The sequence below is a fragment of the Harpegnathos saltator genome, unplaced genomic scaffold (assembly GCF_003227715.2).
Source record: "Harpegnathos saltator strain DR-91 unplaced genomic scaffold, Hsal_v8.6 scaffold247, whole genome shotgun sequence".
Lineage (NCBI taxonomy): Eukaryota > Metazoa > Arthropoda > Insecta > Hymenoptera > Formicidae > Harpegnathos > Harpegnathos saltator.
Genome location: NW_020230036.1, coordinates 54,253 through 69,702, shown reverse-complemented (window position 1 = coordinate 69,702; position 15,450 = coordinate 54,253). Strand labels below are relative to the sequence as shown.

The following is a 15,450-nucleotide window of genomic DNA, read 5'->3' as shown; positions in this document are numbered from 1 at the left end:
CTGCCGACGTCTGCGCATGCGTGCGTATGTTAGCGTCTGCGATGGGGAAGCGGACTTGACACGATTGGAGAGAGCGACGGAACGAAAGAGAGAGAGGAGGAGTGAGAGAGAGAGTTTGAGAGTGCGGAAGGCGCGCAAGCACCGTCCGTACAAACAGTTGGTCCTAGACCGTCGAGACCTCCGGTCGTGTGAAGGGCCGCTCCGTGAACGCGACGTTACTGCGTAAATCGACTCGGCGATCGGGGTGCGCCCTCGCCGCAGCATATAGACGCCACCGGGCGTAAGTAGTCGACCTTGTGTATTCCAACGGAACAATAAACAAAGTGAATTACACTGTGAAGTGCGGTGTTGCTTATCTCGGGATCCCCGTCCATCCCTGCAGAGTGCTGCGCCGTGCGACAACAAAGAGGACGGGTGGCGACCAACCTTATTCCATACCTTGTGGATCTGCAATCTTCACCCCTTGGACTCGAGGAAGGACTCGGCGTCCGGTTACAACCTAACCATACTAACCAAACCAACCCGTCCGCCGGAGCGATCCGGGTCATCCGGAACGAGCCACGAGCAGGCAGAGGCAGCCGTCCTAACCGCGAGGAGAGGACTCGTGGCCGTCCTGACCGCGAGGAGAGGACACGTGACTGTCCTGACCGCGAGGAAAGGACTCGTGACCGTCCTAACCGCGAGGAGAGGACTCGCGACTATCCTGACCCCGAGACGTGGACTCGCGATCGTCCTGACCTCGAGGAACGAGTCACCAGTCGCCGTAACCGCGTGGAGCGAAACTGGAGGAAGGATCCTCGAGAACACGAACCTCGAGAACAGCCGAGGTCCCCGATGGTGATATACCTCTCCACCGAGGACCCCGAGGAGGAATCCACGAGGGACCGAACTGACCCCGAGGAGCAACCCGAAACCGGAGATCCCCTCGAGGACATGGAAACCCCGAGACCAGGTTCCGAGTAGGCGGAGCTCCTCAAGGACCGACAGGACTTCGACGAGTAGGAGGACCTCGAGGAACAGGGAGTATATCGAGGTCATAGGTGTAAGACTGGTCCGGAAGTCAAGGTCGAGAGCGCGAACATGCCCAGGACACTCGAGTCAGCGGGAAAAGCAGTACGCAATGCAAAGTTTTGTTTAAACCTCGCCAGATGACTCGAGGGACAGTGGACCTCGATAGGCGAGATAAATAGTTTATTTATAATCATTAGAGTTATATTTTAAGTTCCGTTTGCGATAAACTCCGACTGACTGCGAGACGGCGAGATCCAGGCGGCGTGAGACCCGGAAACTCGCCGTTTCGGGTGTAAATGAGTAAAGAGTGTCAGTGGGGCAGTGCGCGTGTCTCATCCGAGAGCCTGAGACTCTTAAACCGACAAAAACTTCCGGAGGCTCTGTGGCGTCTGGGAAGCCGGCCTTGATTGCGAAAATCAAGTTTTGAGAAGATTATTTTATTTCAGTTAAAGAGACCCCTCCCAGATCCCACAGTAAGCCTAGAAACACTAACGGAAAGCGGTAGTACAAGCCAAGGTTATGTAAGAGTTGATAGAGTTCACGAAAGATCCAAATGTAGAGTTTTACATGTTTAGTTTATAAAGAGAGATTGTTCAGAGTCGAGTGGCGACGATATGTCCAACGATGGCCTGAAAACAAAAATAGATTAATTACCAAATTGATAGCCTTGACTTGTACTTACCCTGATGACGAAGAAACAAACCAAAGACTGATATTGTCCCGCGGCGACCTGAAAAACAAGAAACAAATTAGTATTAAGTGCGATAAAGGTATAGTATACTTACCGTGTGGGCTGCATCCTGTCCAAGGGCGGCGTCTAGTCCAACGATGACCTGAAACAATCAAAAAGAATTATTAAAGTTAATTTTATATAGATTAAAATACTTACCTGAGGTATGTCTCATCCGATGGTGACCTGTAAAGAAAAAGGGTAGATTAGTGTATAACAACAATATAATGCAATGTGCAATACCTACCTGAAAGGGTGACAAAAACGATGAGGCGTCCAATGTCCCGCGGCGACCTGAAAAGAAAATATAATAGTCATTAGAATTAAGTTTATAAATTTATATACCGTAATCTATGCTGTTTACATATTTATACATATATATATTTTTATATGCATTTCTTTATAATGATACGCGTAGGATTAAGTTTATAAAAGCGAGCAAAGTTTATTTTACAATTTTATAAGTAGAGTTTATTTTAATAACGTCGAAGTCGGTATTACCGACCCGGTTTTAGCGCCCTCTGAGTGAACGTACGAGCGGGCGGTGTGCGTCTGTTATCCGAGGCATATAGAGTTTCGCCTCTGAGACGGACCCGTGGTCTTTCTAAGAGGCGAAAGGCGCGAAGGCGCCAAACAAAAGCAGTGGGAGATCACCCGCCACGGAGAGCGGACGTGTACACCCCTCGTGCCCACTCAAACCAGTTCCGCGTAAATTGCGGCGAAGATTTATATTCGCGACGCGGTGTAAAGGCGGCTAGGCGGCCCAACGTAACGAATAAATAATCATTAAACAGCAGTGTGGTGTTGGTGTCTCGGTCCCCGATTCCCCGTCCATTCCTGGGGATCCCGCTGCGCTGCTGCATCAAAGGACGGGTGGCGACCGAAATAGCTGCGTCCCGAAAGGAACCTGCTTCTTCATGTGCGAGCCCCTCGGGCTCGAACCCCATTGTGTCCGGTTACACACGGCCTAGGGAATAAGACAGCAACATTGGACGCCGTCGGTGAGGGGAACGGTTCCCCGCTGGATCGCTGAGAGCGTGAAGGGTGACCTCGTTGATCACGGAAAGCAGTGCCGTGTAGAGTTCACAGGCCGGCGAAAGCCCAAGCGAAGGACGCCAAGGGCAATAACCAAACTGCGTTCCAATGGCGACCGTGACAGGATGCACGTGCGCAATAAGTCGTCCTAAATAAGTGAAATCACGGAATTCCGCAGAAAAGTGTACCGCCGTTGTTGCGAAGACATTGAGTGTCGAGCGTGAAAGTGCCGACAAATACCCGCGCAGTGTACGCGCCTTAATAGACCGAATATTACGAGAAACGGTAATAAGTGACGATAACGTGTGATTACGCGCTGAATCCGACAAGCGCGACCGTGAATACAGAGTGTAAATTATATGAAAAACCGCCTAAAAACATTAATTCCGCCGAAAAACAATCGCCGCGATCGCGAAAAACGCAACAGTCTGATTAACGAACAGACCGAGAGTCCCCTACGAGGCGAAGAAAACGACGAGACGCGTGAACGAGCCGATGCGTGATTCCGGCCGATATCCGCGTAAATATTCGTACGATTGTTCCGCGACAGTGCGAGGAAAACCGCGATAAGACGCAGAGCATCTGCGCGACGAGGATTATCCAGGATACACCCGTGGACCCTGCCAGAACCGAGGAAATTGACCGGTGCAGCCACGGACACCAACGGACACGTAGGAAGGGACGCTACGAACCAAAGCCGACGAGAAAACGAAGAAACGTCGAAGTAGTGAGTCCAAAACCAACTAATATTAATATTAATTAGCGAATCGCCGAAGGATAATACCGGTGTGAAAGCGCGAATAGCGATATAACCTCAATTTAAGGTACAGCGACACGTAGAGATTAGCGCGTACGTTAGGACGCTCGTGACGCGATCGACGTGTAAAAATTCGAGTAGAGAATCAAAATCCGCGTCCAGTGATACCGGAACGGTCCAGATCGATCGAGGAATTCCGACGATATTGATTATTAGAGATACAGAGTCTGCGATAGACAGAAAACTAGTGCATACAGCTCAGCGCCTGTCAAACGGAACGCGATAGCGAAAATCTGCTTAGATTCCATAAAAGTAGAGCCGTATACAAAACCAACGAGCCCAGGATCATTGAGCTGGGAGGAAAATTGACAGAGATACACCTAATCACAAATTGGTTAGTCGCAGTGAGCTGCGACAAAAATTTAGAGCCACTATTGTGGAATAAAATAAGTTCTAGATGATTCGCGAACACGGGACTTAAATTTATAGCTTCCAGACGAAAAACCTGACTTGCAGAGTCCACAACCACTTGAATCGGTCAAGCAGAAGCTGTGAAATAAATTATTTTGTGCCAAAATAGGGCCATTTCCGCTGTAAAAGTGCATGCTAAGGTCCCAGTGGCGACTTTGTTCCCGAAAAGCTCGGCGAAATTTCACTTAGATGCGAAGACAGACAACTAGAAAATACACTCGCGTACCAAATTGCAACCCCCTAGATCCATTATTTACCGAGATATACTAGCGTGTAGCTGGGGATCGGAGATAATACCACATACGGATAAAACTTTTGATACGCATTTCGTAGCTAGTTTTTGAGGGAAAATCCTTCGAGGAGATGCAAAAACGCATCGATACACACCGCAATCGTTAACGTGAGGCAATTATTGCCTGAGATATTAACCAATTAAGATTGAAAATCCGCGATATACGATATAAACAAAATATAGGGCCCCGCGCAGCCCGAACCGCGAATGGCACAAGGATTGTGCTTAGAAATCTAAAAAGTACTCTTGGAGACGAAGCAAAAGAGCCCAAGAACATCAAAATCGGATTATTATTGACGGAGTTAGGGTAGATCACAATTCAGTCAGTCGCCGACAGCTGCGACAAAAATTTGATCCCACTATTTGAGAACAACTTCTCACCTAGACATCCGACGACAACGCCACTAGAATTTTCGGAAAGAGAACGAAAAACTGAGTTTGCTCGTTCCAGAACCGTGCGATTATCTCTATTTGAACCGGAGATATTAATTATTTTGTGTTAAAATTGAAGGCGTTGCGACTAAAATCTGACATATAAGGTTCAAGTGCCAACTTTTTCCCTGATAACAGGAGACTTTCGCCCTTTGGCGCGATACTAGCCTCCCTAGAGAGGAACTCGCACACCAAAAACCAACTTGATCCGACTGTTAGTTTAACGGTAATTTATTGTTAAAAAATTGATACCGCTGTAGACATTAGCCTATTTAGCCTATAGCGAGTTAGAGACATCCGGTAGTGTGCCTGTTGTAGGTTTTGGGAACAACGTCACCGCCGGAGACTGGCAAGACTGAGCAGAGTCTGAATAAACAATTAAATTTGCAGTAACAAACGAAAAGAGTGAAAAATTGTCACTTTTTAGAAACTAAATTTTCCCTGTACGTCCGGGGACAAGACTGTCTAAATTTTCTGAAAGAGAATCGAAAACCCAACTTGCTCACCGTTGAACGACCCGATTATCATCGGTAGAACGTGAGAAATTAATTATTACAATTTGGCCAGCCGCTGCGAGCTGCGACACAGAATATAAGTCACTATTTTGAGTTAGAATTTTTTCTAGAAGACATACGACATTGTGACTTGAATTTTCAGAATCAGGACAAAATTCCTGACTTGTAGAGCCCGGAAACGTTCGAATAAGTCGACTACAACCGGAGAAATAAATTATTTTCATTGAAAAATAGCCTCATTCCGACACAAAATTCACTCATAAGGTTCAAACCTCAACTTTTATACCGCGCGTTGTAGACAATTGTTCTTTGGTATCATACGAGAGGACCACAAGAGACACCTGGATACCAATTTGCAACTATCTAGGTCGATTATTTAAAAAATTACAGCCTAGTGAAATTTGACTACAAGATAAAACCTCACTTTTCCGCGACAACTTTGAACCAGACGTCCTAGACCGACGTAAATAGACTCGTGGGAAAGGAAATTAAAAACGGGACTCGTAGAATTTTGCACGAGTCGAATAGCGCAAATAGAACGCGAATTATTAACAAATTTAAGGCAAAACTAGCCTGTTTGCGACACAATTTTGCATGCCCAGGTATCAGAGCGAACTTTTGAACGCGACGTCGTAGCGACATTTCGTGTGAACGCTCTTGTAGAGGACGGAGAAGGACACTTGCATGCTAAAAACCAAATTGTTAAATTGACAAATTACCGAGTTATCGTATAAACAAAATCCAGACTACGGAGAGATTAGACGAGGGATTGACAAGGTTCACAAGCGACTTTAGAGTTAAAATCAAATAGAATCTTGTAGAAGCCGAATCGATTAACGTGTTGAAAGCGCACGATCGGAATTTTCCGGTAAAATCATAAACAAAAAGAGTTGTGCGGAAACCCAACGGTAACCAAGGGATCTAACTTAGAGGATTCAATTCCATAAAATCACGGAAGTCATCCCACCGTGAAGTAAATACTTATTCGATATTTATTAGCATTTATTATTATTTAGAGGCATATAACCAATATATAGCATATCTATACCATATTCTGAGTTGATAAAAAATATAAATACACAAAAATATATAATATTTATAGGATCATTTAACCAAATAGCTCTATTGGAAACCAATATTATAATCTTACAATTTTACGTATAATTTAGAAATTTATCACAATTATCTTAAAAAATATATATTAATCTTCAAGTTTTATAATCTTACTATAGTATTTACAGATATAAAATTATATAATCGCATACTCGAAATATCCTCTTTAGTATATTATTCACGTTGTAGACTTAGACGCTTAAGTAACCGCACAACTCACCCGGCATGGAGGCCGTTTACATAGCGTGCGTAGTATTGGTAATTTTGCTGATAGGACTCATGTATCATTTCGCACCCTATCAGACGCGATATTGCTATAACGCGAGCAGATCGTGAGACCACAAACGCGTGCGCGAGACCATAGGACACTCGAGGTAGATTCGAGGCCATATTAGAAGCTCGAGGCGAACACTCGAGTACCCCTCGTGCTAAGAGAGACCCCCTGTCCGAAAAATTTTAAACCGCGACTCGAGTAGCTAACGAAGCAACACCGCGAGATCGATAACCTTGAACGCGACGATACGAAAGAAAGTTGACGGCAAAAATGTCGATTCCCGAAAGAGCGGACGTCATCGACGAAGCGAGACCCGCGACGCGATCCGGCCGCGTGTACGGAAACATGCGACCGCTGGTCAGGCCGGCGTCGTTCGTGCCGACCGAGAGTCAAACGTTGAGCAGAACGACGTCCGAAACGAGCATCGCGGCTCCGCGAGCCTTAGCGAACGTGCTCGAGAGCATGAGAAGCGACAAGGCGACAGTCGGAAGCGTAGCCACCGAGGCCAATCTCACAAACTGGGGCCTCGATGACCCGTCTATCTGGAGCAGTACGGTGATATCTACCGGTAACAAGCTCGCGAGAGACTCGCGACCGAACGAGATAGACGAGAGATTCGACAAGATAGAAAAGATACTGGGAGAATTAGTCACCCACGTTAAGACGCCCAAGACTGAAAAAATTTCAAAACCCGAACCCGACCCACCCAAGCACAAACCGAACAATGGAACAACTACCGTTTAACGCGACGATACGACAGCGACGAGACGGTAGCGACTAGGGAAGACGCGAGATCGATAGCATCCGCGGTATCGACGAACCGCAGACCAGAGCGGCGTAACGAATTACTCGAAGATATGTACGATCCCGAACCGGAACGACAATATACATCGGACAGACGCACTCTTAGAATTTCAAAATATAACGAAGGAGATCCGAGACAGCGATTTACCACTCGCGAACCGCCGCGAGCGAACCCGTTCGGAGATCTCAAATTTACAGGTCGCGGAGACAAACAACATCCAATGAGATTCCTCAATGATTTCCTAGGAATAGCAGATTACGAGAACCTCAGAGACCGCGATCGTTTACACTTTTTTAAACAATGCGTGACGGATCGAGCCCGCGAATGGTTCGATCTGCAAGAGTTCGTGGAATTCGGCGAAGTATTGATAAAGTTTCAAGACAAGTACTGGGGGCGAATCGATCAGAACGAATTCCGTGACAAAGTACGTAACGGTAGATACAACGCAAACACGGGCCGTACAATGGCAGAGTACATCGAAAAATTTGCCCGAGACGCGAAGTATCTCTCCCCCTCGATACACGAATACGAGCTCGTCGAAGAACTCAGCATGCATTTCTCAGCCGAGGTCTACGAAGATCTCTTGATGCTCCGAGTTAACACGATCCAGGAGCTTTGCCACAGATTAAATGTCATACAGAATCGCAGGCGAAACCGCGCGCAAATCGCGATCAAAGACAGGATAGCGCGCGAACTCGAGGCCGAACGAGCGTACTCAAGGTCAGGGTCGTACGACGAGATCTCGTACGACCCGCGTGGCGACTTAACCCACGCTCGATACGCACCGGACCGACGTGATCCGTCGCCAGAGCGATGGTACCCGGGTAGGTACTACCAACCCGAAACACGCACGGTCACTCGCGACAGACGCGAGCAGGTGGTACCGAGACCGAGCTCGAGAGGACGATTCGGGCGCGATCACTCGATTGCCCGAGAGCCCTCGATGGCCCGAGCGAGCGAACATCGCGATAGGCGGGAGACTGCGGAGCCGCGAATCGAGAAATATCCGCGTGCGTATAACGAAATGGGAGAACGCAACACAACTCCCCGCGATAGATCGATCCCTCGAGACCACCTCGCGCCATCGAGACCACGAGAGACTCTGAGGTCGCGTGAGACCTCGAGGCGGCGAGAAACGACGAGATCCAGAGAGACCTCGCGTCCCCGCCAAACCTCGAGATCCAGAGAGACCTCGCGTCCCCGCCAAACCTCGAGACCACGAGAGACCTCGAGAACACGCGAAACCTCGAAACCACGCGAAACCTCGATAACACGCGAAACCTCGAGACCACGCGAATTCTCGAAATCGCGCGAAACCTCAAGACCGCGCGAATCGCAGAAAGAAGTGTCGTCACTGCGAACTGACGATATAATAAACGAGTTGAGAGACCTCGAGTGCCAAGACCAGCATCTCGAGGAAGAAACAAAAAAGGTGCCGACGGTCGAGGTTAACGTGATAGCGGAAGATGAACGCGAACTCGACCGAATAACGATCAGAGCTTTGCTCGATACCGGAGCGGCAGTTTCCGCGGTTAATCCGAAAGTAATTCGAAATTTCGAACAAAAACTGCAAACAACAGCAGACACCGATATAGACAAACTATTTCCCCGCGTAAAAATTAACAAAATTCATATACGCGGAGCGTTCAATCAAAAAGGCGTGCATACAGACGCGCTGATTCAGCTGAATATCGAGCTGAAAGATCTCGAAGGAAACATAGACAAGTACACCCACGAGTTCTATGCCATCGAGACGTTATTTATCCCGATGATCCTCGGATCGGACTTTCTAGGCAAGTATAACATCGCCGTAACGTGTCCGAGACCGACCCCGTTCATAGGAGCGAATCGCGCAGAAAATCCGCGCGAAGCGCCCGAATCTAGCCAATCGTCAATCACTGGAACGGACCTCGAAACGCTCGGGGTGTCCGAAACGCGAGAATCGGGTTTCGAAGACCTCGAGATTGACGAAATACGCGAGTCCAGCTTGGACGATCTTCTCGCGAACGTTCGCGAGCCGCCAACGTTGTCGTCGGACAACGCGAACCGCGAAACGGGGCGATCAGACTGCGAAACGACGTCACCCGTTACCGGTGACGAATTTGCGAACAGACTCGAGGATCTATTGAATCACTATAGCCTACTATTGGACGGATCACTCGGAAAGATCCAAGGCTATCGACACGAGATTCGTATGACTACGACGAGGCCATTCAAAGGTAAGTCATATCCGATTCCTCGAAAACATCTCGAGGAAGTGCGAAAGCAGATCCGCGAGATGGAGGACCTCGGAGTCGTAAGCAGAGCCGCGACTCAATATATAAACCCTCTAGTGGCCGTCACCAAGTCGAACGGAAAAATCCGCATCTGCCTCGACGCCCGTGCGATTAACGACCGCATGGAAAATGACCACGCCCAACCTCCGACAATCGACGAGGTACTGGCGGGCATCGGGCAGAAAAAGATCTTTAGCAAGCTCGACATAACTCAAGCCTACTGGCAAATTCCATTGGAAAAGGAGTCCAGGCAGTTTACGGGTTTCTCTTTCGACCACCAGACATACGTGTTCGAACGACTACCGTTCGGTCTTAAAACAGCGGGCGCGTCGTTCACAAGAGCGATCGAAGCCGCGCTAAAAGAGCAACAGGAACTTAAACGTAACGTCACCGTCTACCTCGATGACGTTCTCGTAGCCAGCGAAAACGAAGTCGACCACTTGCAGCACCTGCAGAGCGTATTCGAAGCGCTGCAAGCGGCCGGTTTTCGGCTGAATAGAGAAAAATGCGAATTCGCGAAAGATCGAATCGTATTCCTAGGACACGACATTTCGCGAACGCACGTGACAATCACAAACGAGACGAAACAGAATATAATAGACTTTCCAAGACCGCGCAACAAGAAGGAGATTCAAGCCTTCTTGGGATTGGTAAATTGGGATCGGCGTTTCATCCCAAATTTAGCGCGAAACACCGTTCACTTGGAGAGACTATTGAGAAAAGACACCAAATTCGTGTGGGACTCGCCCAAAGAACAGGCTTTCCGCGAGATCAAGAACAACGTGCGCGACGCGACTCGACTGTATCTCTTAGACCCCGCGTTGAACTACGGGATAGAGACGGACGCGTCGACGATAGGGATCGGCGCGCGATTATTCCAGTACGACGAGTCGGAACGCGAATACACCATCGCGTACGCGAGCCGTAGCCTGAAAGGCGCCGAGCGCCGATACACGATCACAGAACTCGAGGGATTAGCCCTCGTATGGTGCTTGCGCAAATGGAGAGTTCTCCTTATGGGACGCCCCGTTCGCGCGAGAACCGACCACCGGGCACTCAAGTTTGTGAGCGCGTGCGCCGTGGCGAGTCAGAGAATGGCGAGATGGCTCGCCTTTCTCCAAGAGTTCGATCTGAACATTCAGCACGTACCAGGTGCAACGAACACCACGGCGGACGCGCTATCGCGCAAACCCCTCCAGAAACGACGCGGAAGCCCCACCGAATGTTACACTCGCCGAAAACAAAGGCGAATAGCCGACGATTCCAGCTCGTCTACGACAAGCGACGCCGACGCGAATCAGGAATGGGACCGCGAAGGGCGCAAAAAATACGCGCCTCGTATTTGTCTCATGGCCGACGCGTACGAGGGTGAAGACACTCGGGAATGGATCGATTTCATCCGCGAGGCGCAGAGCAACGATCCAGACACGATGCGACTGCCACCCGAGCAGCCGGATAAGTACACTCTGCGCGATGAATTCGTCAGAACGATCCAAAACGACGGCAGCGACAGAGTCACGATACCCGAGAGCATAGCATGGGAACTGGTAAACTACATCCACCAGTACCTCACGCACTTTGGCACCGACAAAGTTCTCGAGTTCGCAAAGCGCTATTTCGACATCGAGAACGTCGATAGAATAACCCGAGATGTGGTGGCATCGTGCCACCTGTGCATCGCGACTAAAGTATACGCGAGGCCGACCAGAGGCCCCGAATATTACGATCTACCACGAGACATTGGCGAGGTAGCTTCCGTTGACCTGTACGGCCCTCTACCGAGGTCCTACGACGGACACGGTTACGTACTCGTGATCATGGACCAATTTTCGAAACATACCAAAATGTACCCGATACGGAACCAAAAACTTAAAACCATAGAGTACGTTCTCGAAAACTATTATTTCAGAGACATGAATCGCGTACCGGGCACAATATTGACGGATTGCGGCGGCCAGTTCCTCTCCAATCACTGGAAGGAATTCGCCAACCGACTAGGATTCAAAATACGGAGAACATCCCCGTATAACCCACAGAGCAACCCTGTGGAAAGAGCGATGCGAGAGTTAGGTCGTGCGTTACGCGCGTACGCGTGCGATGAACACCGTCGGTGGGACGAGGTAGTCCCACGCGTCGAGCAGGTCATCAACGCGACAGAACACTCGAGCACCGGAGTGCCACCCGCGATACTCGAGAATCGCGACGCAGACGTAATAATAGGTCCACCCGAGGTATTGAGACCACGAGTCACCCCGCGAATAGACCGTGACAGTTTAGTAGAATCAGCCACCGAACGTCTCCGACTCATGGCGCGCAAACGCAGACGCCAGAGCGAAAAGCACGGTACAGCCGTTCAGTACCGACCAGGAGATCTGGTATGGATCAAGTCACACCGTCGGAGTGACCAGCGTCACGCCAAGATCCATAAATTATTTCCGCTTTACGAAGGTCCATTTCGCGTACGCGGTGAAGTCCATCCAAACGCGTACTCGATAGAACGACTCACGTCGGAGTCGCTAGGACATTTTAACACCCGTCAACTGCGACCGCACCGCGTTCCGACGTGGAGACCCGTAGAAATCGACCAACCACCGTCGATGCGCGAAGAATCGGAAATATCGGGCAGCAGCGAGCAAAGAAGTAGCGCCGAGCTCGAAACATCGTACGAGCCGGAACATTCGGACCCGCAAATCGAACGGAACAAACCGAGAGCTCGACTGTCCGCCCTGGCGCGTAGACTATCATCCGGGTCGGATACATCGTGCGAACGATGGATACAACCGCGAAGAACGCGCAAAATCGAGTATAATGTAGAATCACCGCCGGATACGGACGACACATGGGAAATCGTTAAAGTACCGAAAAAACCGCGAAAACGTCCGAATAACGAGATTGGCGGGAGAGCCGGATCGCAGTCACCGCGAAACAAACGTTTAAATCGTACGACCAAAAGCCGGAACCGAGAACACTCAAAACTGAGTGCTTCTCTCGATTAATTTCAGATTCGACCATGAGCCTCAAAGACCTGGCACGTCAACACGACGAATTGAGCAAAAGGCTGGAGGAACGGCTACGGAGGAGAAAGGAACTCGAGGAAGAACAATGTCGAGAGATGCGAAAAAGAATAGCTCAGATGCAACGAGCTCTAGACGAATGCGAGGAAGACATCCGACGCATGGAATCCGCATCCGCTTCTAAGAACACGACAAGAACCAACACACCCGAGCCGCGACACCAGAGAACATCCACCGAAGCACCAGCATCCGAGGCAAGCACCATAAAGATAGAAAATGGACGCTCAGGCTCCAGAGGATCCAGGAGTCCAGCCAGAACGAGTGAAGTCGTATCACCCGAGGCCCAGCAATGGAACTTCTCGGAATCCGAATCTCCAAACACCCGAGAACAACAGAGGACTACTTCGAGGAGAGCAAGCTCGAGCCTTAATAACAAACACAAGTCCGAAACCCGCTTGTTCACCCGAGATGACAGCGATAAGGAGAACAACGCACAATCCGACAAAAGTCAATCGAGAAAGCCTAAACATACAAGGAGAACAACATCCGATCGTGACACATCCAGTAAAAACATCGGAGACATCAACAACAACAAGTCCATCAAAAAGATGAGTCACGCAAAACGCTACCACGATGAAGCACCTCAACTACACAAGAACCAGAGGACCTCGCGATCAGCTCGCCTCCGAAAGGAAAAAGAAGACCGCAGACGCGAACTGAAACGACTGGCGAACATCAGATACCGCAAACGGGTAAGAGAAAAGCTCGACATCCTTGCCCGACGCCAATCCCGCACCATTCCAGACGACTCGGACTCGAATGCCGGCGAGTCTCAGAGCGTGCCGATCGGAGAATCGCCGACAGGCGGGAGCGTGCAGCGGCCACTAGCTGCAGGCGGTCCGAGGCCAAAGGACGAGCGAGCCGCCCAGCGGGGTACCGACGAGGACTCGAGGCCAAAGGAGACAGCAGGAAGACCCAGGATAATCGACGACAGGCGCGTCAACGTCGAGGTAAGACCCGTAGGCCGTCGAACATCTCCAGCAAGACCGGGGATGGTGGTCGGGGCTGGGGAAGGAGAGAGGAGAACTCTAACCAAACCAACCCGTCCGCCGGAGCGATCCGGGTCATCCGGAACGAGCAGGCAGAGCAGCCGTCCTAACCGCGAGGAGAGGACTCGTGGCCGTCCTGACCGCGAGGAGAGGACACGTGACTGTCCTGACCGCGAGGAAAGGACTCGTGACCGTCCTAACCGCGAGGAGAGGACTCGCGACTATCCTGACCCCGAGACGTGGACTCGCGATCGTCCTGACCTCGAGGAACGAGTCACCAGTCGCCGTAACCGCGTGGAGCGAAACTGGAGGAAGGATCCTCGAGAACACGAACCTCGAGAACAGCCGAGGTCCCCGATGGTGATATACCTCTCCACCGAGGACCCCGAGGAGGAATCCACGAGGGACCGAACTGACCCCGAGGAGCAACCCGAAACCGGAGATCCCCTCGAGGACATGGAAACCCCGAGACCAGGTTCCGAGTAGGCGGAGCTCCTCAAGGACCGACAGGACTTCGACGAGTAGGAGGACCTCGAGGAACAGGGAGTATATCGAGGTCATAGGTGTAAGACTGGTCCGGAAGTCAAGGTCGAGAGCGCGAACATGCCCAGGACACTCGAGTCAGCGGGAAAAGCAGTACGCAATGTAAAGTTTTGTTTAGACCTCGCCAGATGACTCAAGGGACAGTGGACCTCGAATAGGCGAGATAAATAGTTTATTTATAATCATTAGAGTTATATTTTAAGTTCCGTTTGCAATAAACTCCGACTGACTGCGAGACGGCGAGATCCAGGCGGCGTGAGACCCGGAAACTCGCCGTTTCGGGTGTAATGAGTAAAGATGTCAGTGGGCCGGTGCGCGTGTCTCATCCGAGAGCCTGAGACTCTTAAACCGACAAAAACTTCCGGAGGCTCTGTGGCGTCTGGGAAGCCGGCCTTGATTGCGAAAATCAAGTTTTGAGAAGATTATTTTATTTCAGTTAAAGAGACCCCTCCCAGATCCCACAGTAAGCCTAGAAACACTAACGGAAAGCGGTAGTACAAGCCAAGGTTATGTAAGAGTTGATAGAGTTCACGAAAGATCCAAATGTAGAGTTTTACATGTTTAGTTTATAAAGAGAGATTGTCAGAGTCGAGTGGCGACGATATGTCCAACGATGGCCTGAAAACAAAAATAGATTAATTACCAAATTGATAGCCTTGACTTGTACTTACCCTGATGACGAAGAAACAAACCAAAGACTGATATTGTCCCGCGGCGACCTGAAAAACAAGAAACAAATTAGTATTAAGTGCGATAAAGGTATAGTATACTTACCGTGTGGGCTGCATCCTGTCCAAGGGCGGCGTCTAGTCCAACGATGACCTGAAACAATCAAAAAGAATTATTAAAGTTAATTTTATATAGATTAAAATACTTACCTGAGGTATGTCTCATCCGATGGTGACCTGTAAAGAAAAAGGGTAGATTAGTGTATAACAACAATATAATGCAATGTGCAATACCTACCTGAAGAGGGTGACAAAAACGATGAGGCGTCCAATGTCCCGCGGCGACCTGAAAAGAAAATATAATAGTCATTAGAATTAAGTTTATAAATTTATATACCGTAATCTATGCTGTTTATATATTTATACATATATATATTTTTATATGCATTTCTTTATAATGATACG

At 49.4% G+C, this 15,450-nt stretch overlaps 1 protein-coding gene across 1 annotated transcript; it reads left to right on the top strand.

The window, feature by feature from the left end:
- The first annotated feature begins 2,142 nt into the window (after positions 1-2,142).
- Positions 2,143-14,414, top strand: LOC112588576 (serine/arginine repetitive matrix protein 2-like). Its single transcript, XM_025298900.1, has 2 exons — positions 2,143-3,503; positions 12,714-14,414. Exon 2 carries the CDS (start codon positions 12,722-12,724, stop codon positions 14,258-14,260), a length of 1,539 nt encoding a protein of 512 aa, XP_025154685.1. The 5' UTR covers positions 2,143-3,503; positions 12,714-12,721; the 3' UTR covers positions 14,261-14,414.
- The last annotated feature ends 1,036 nt before the right edge of the window (positions 14,415-15,450 follow it).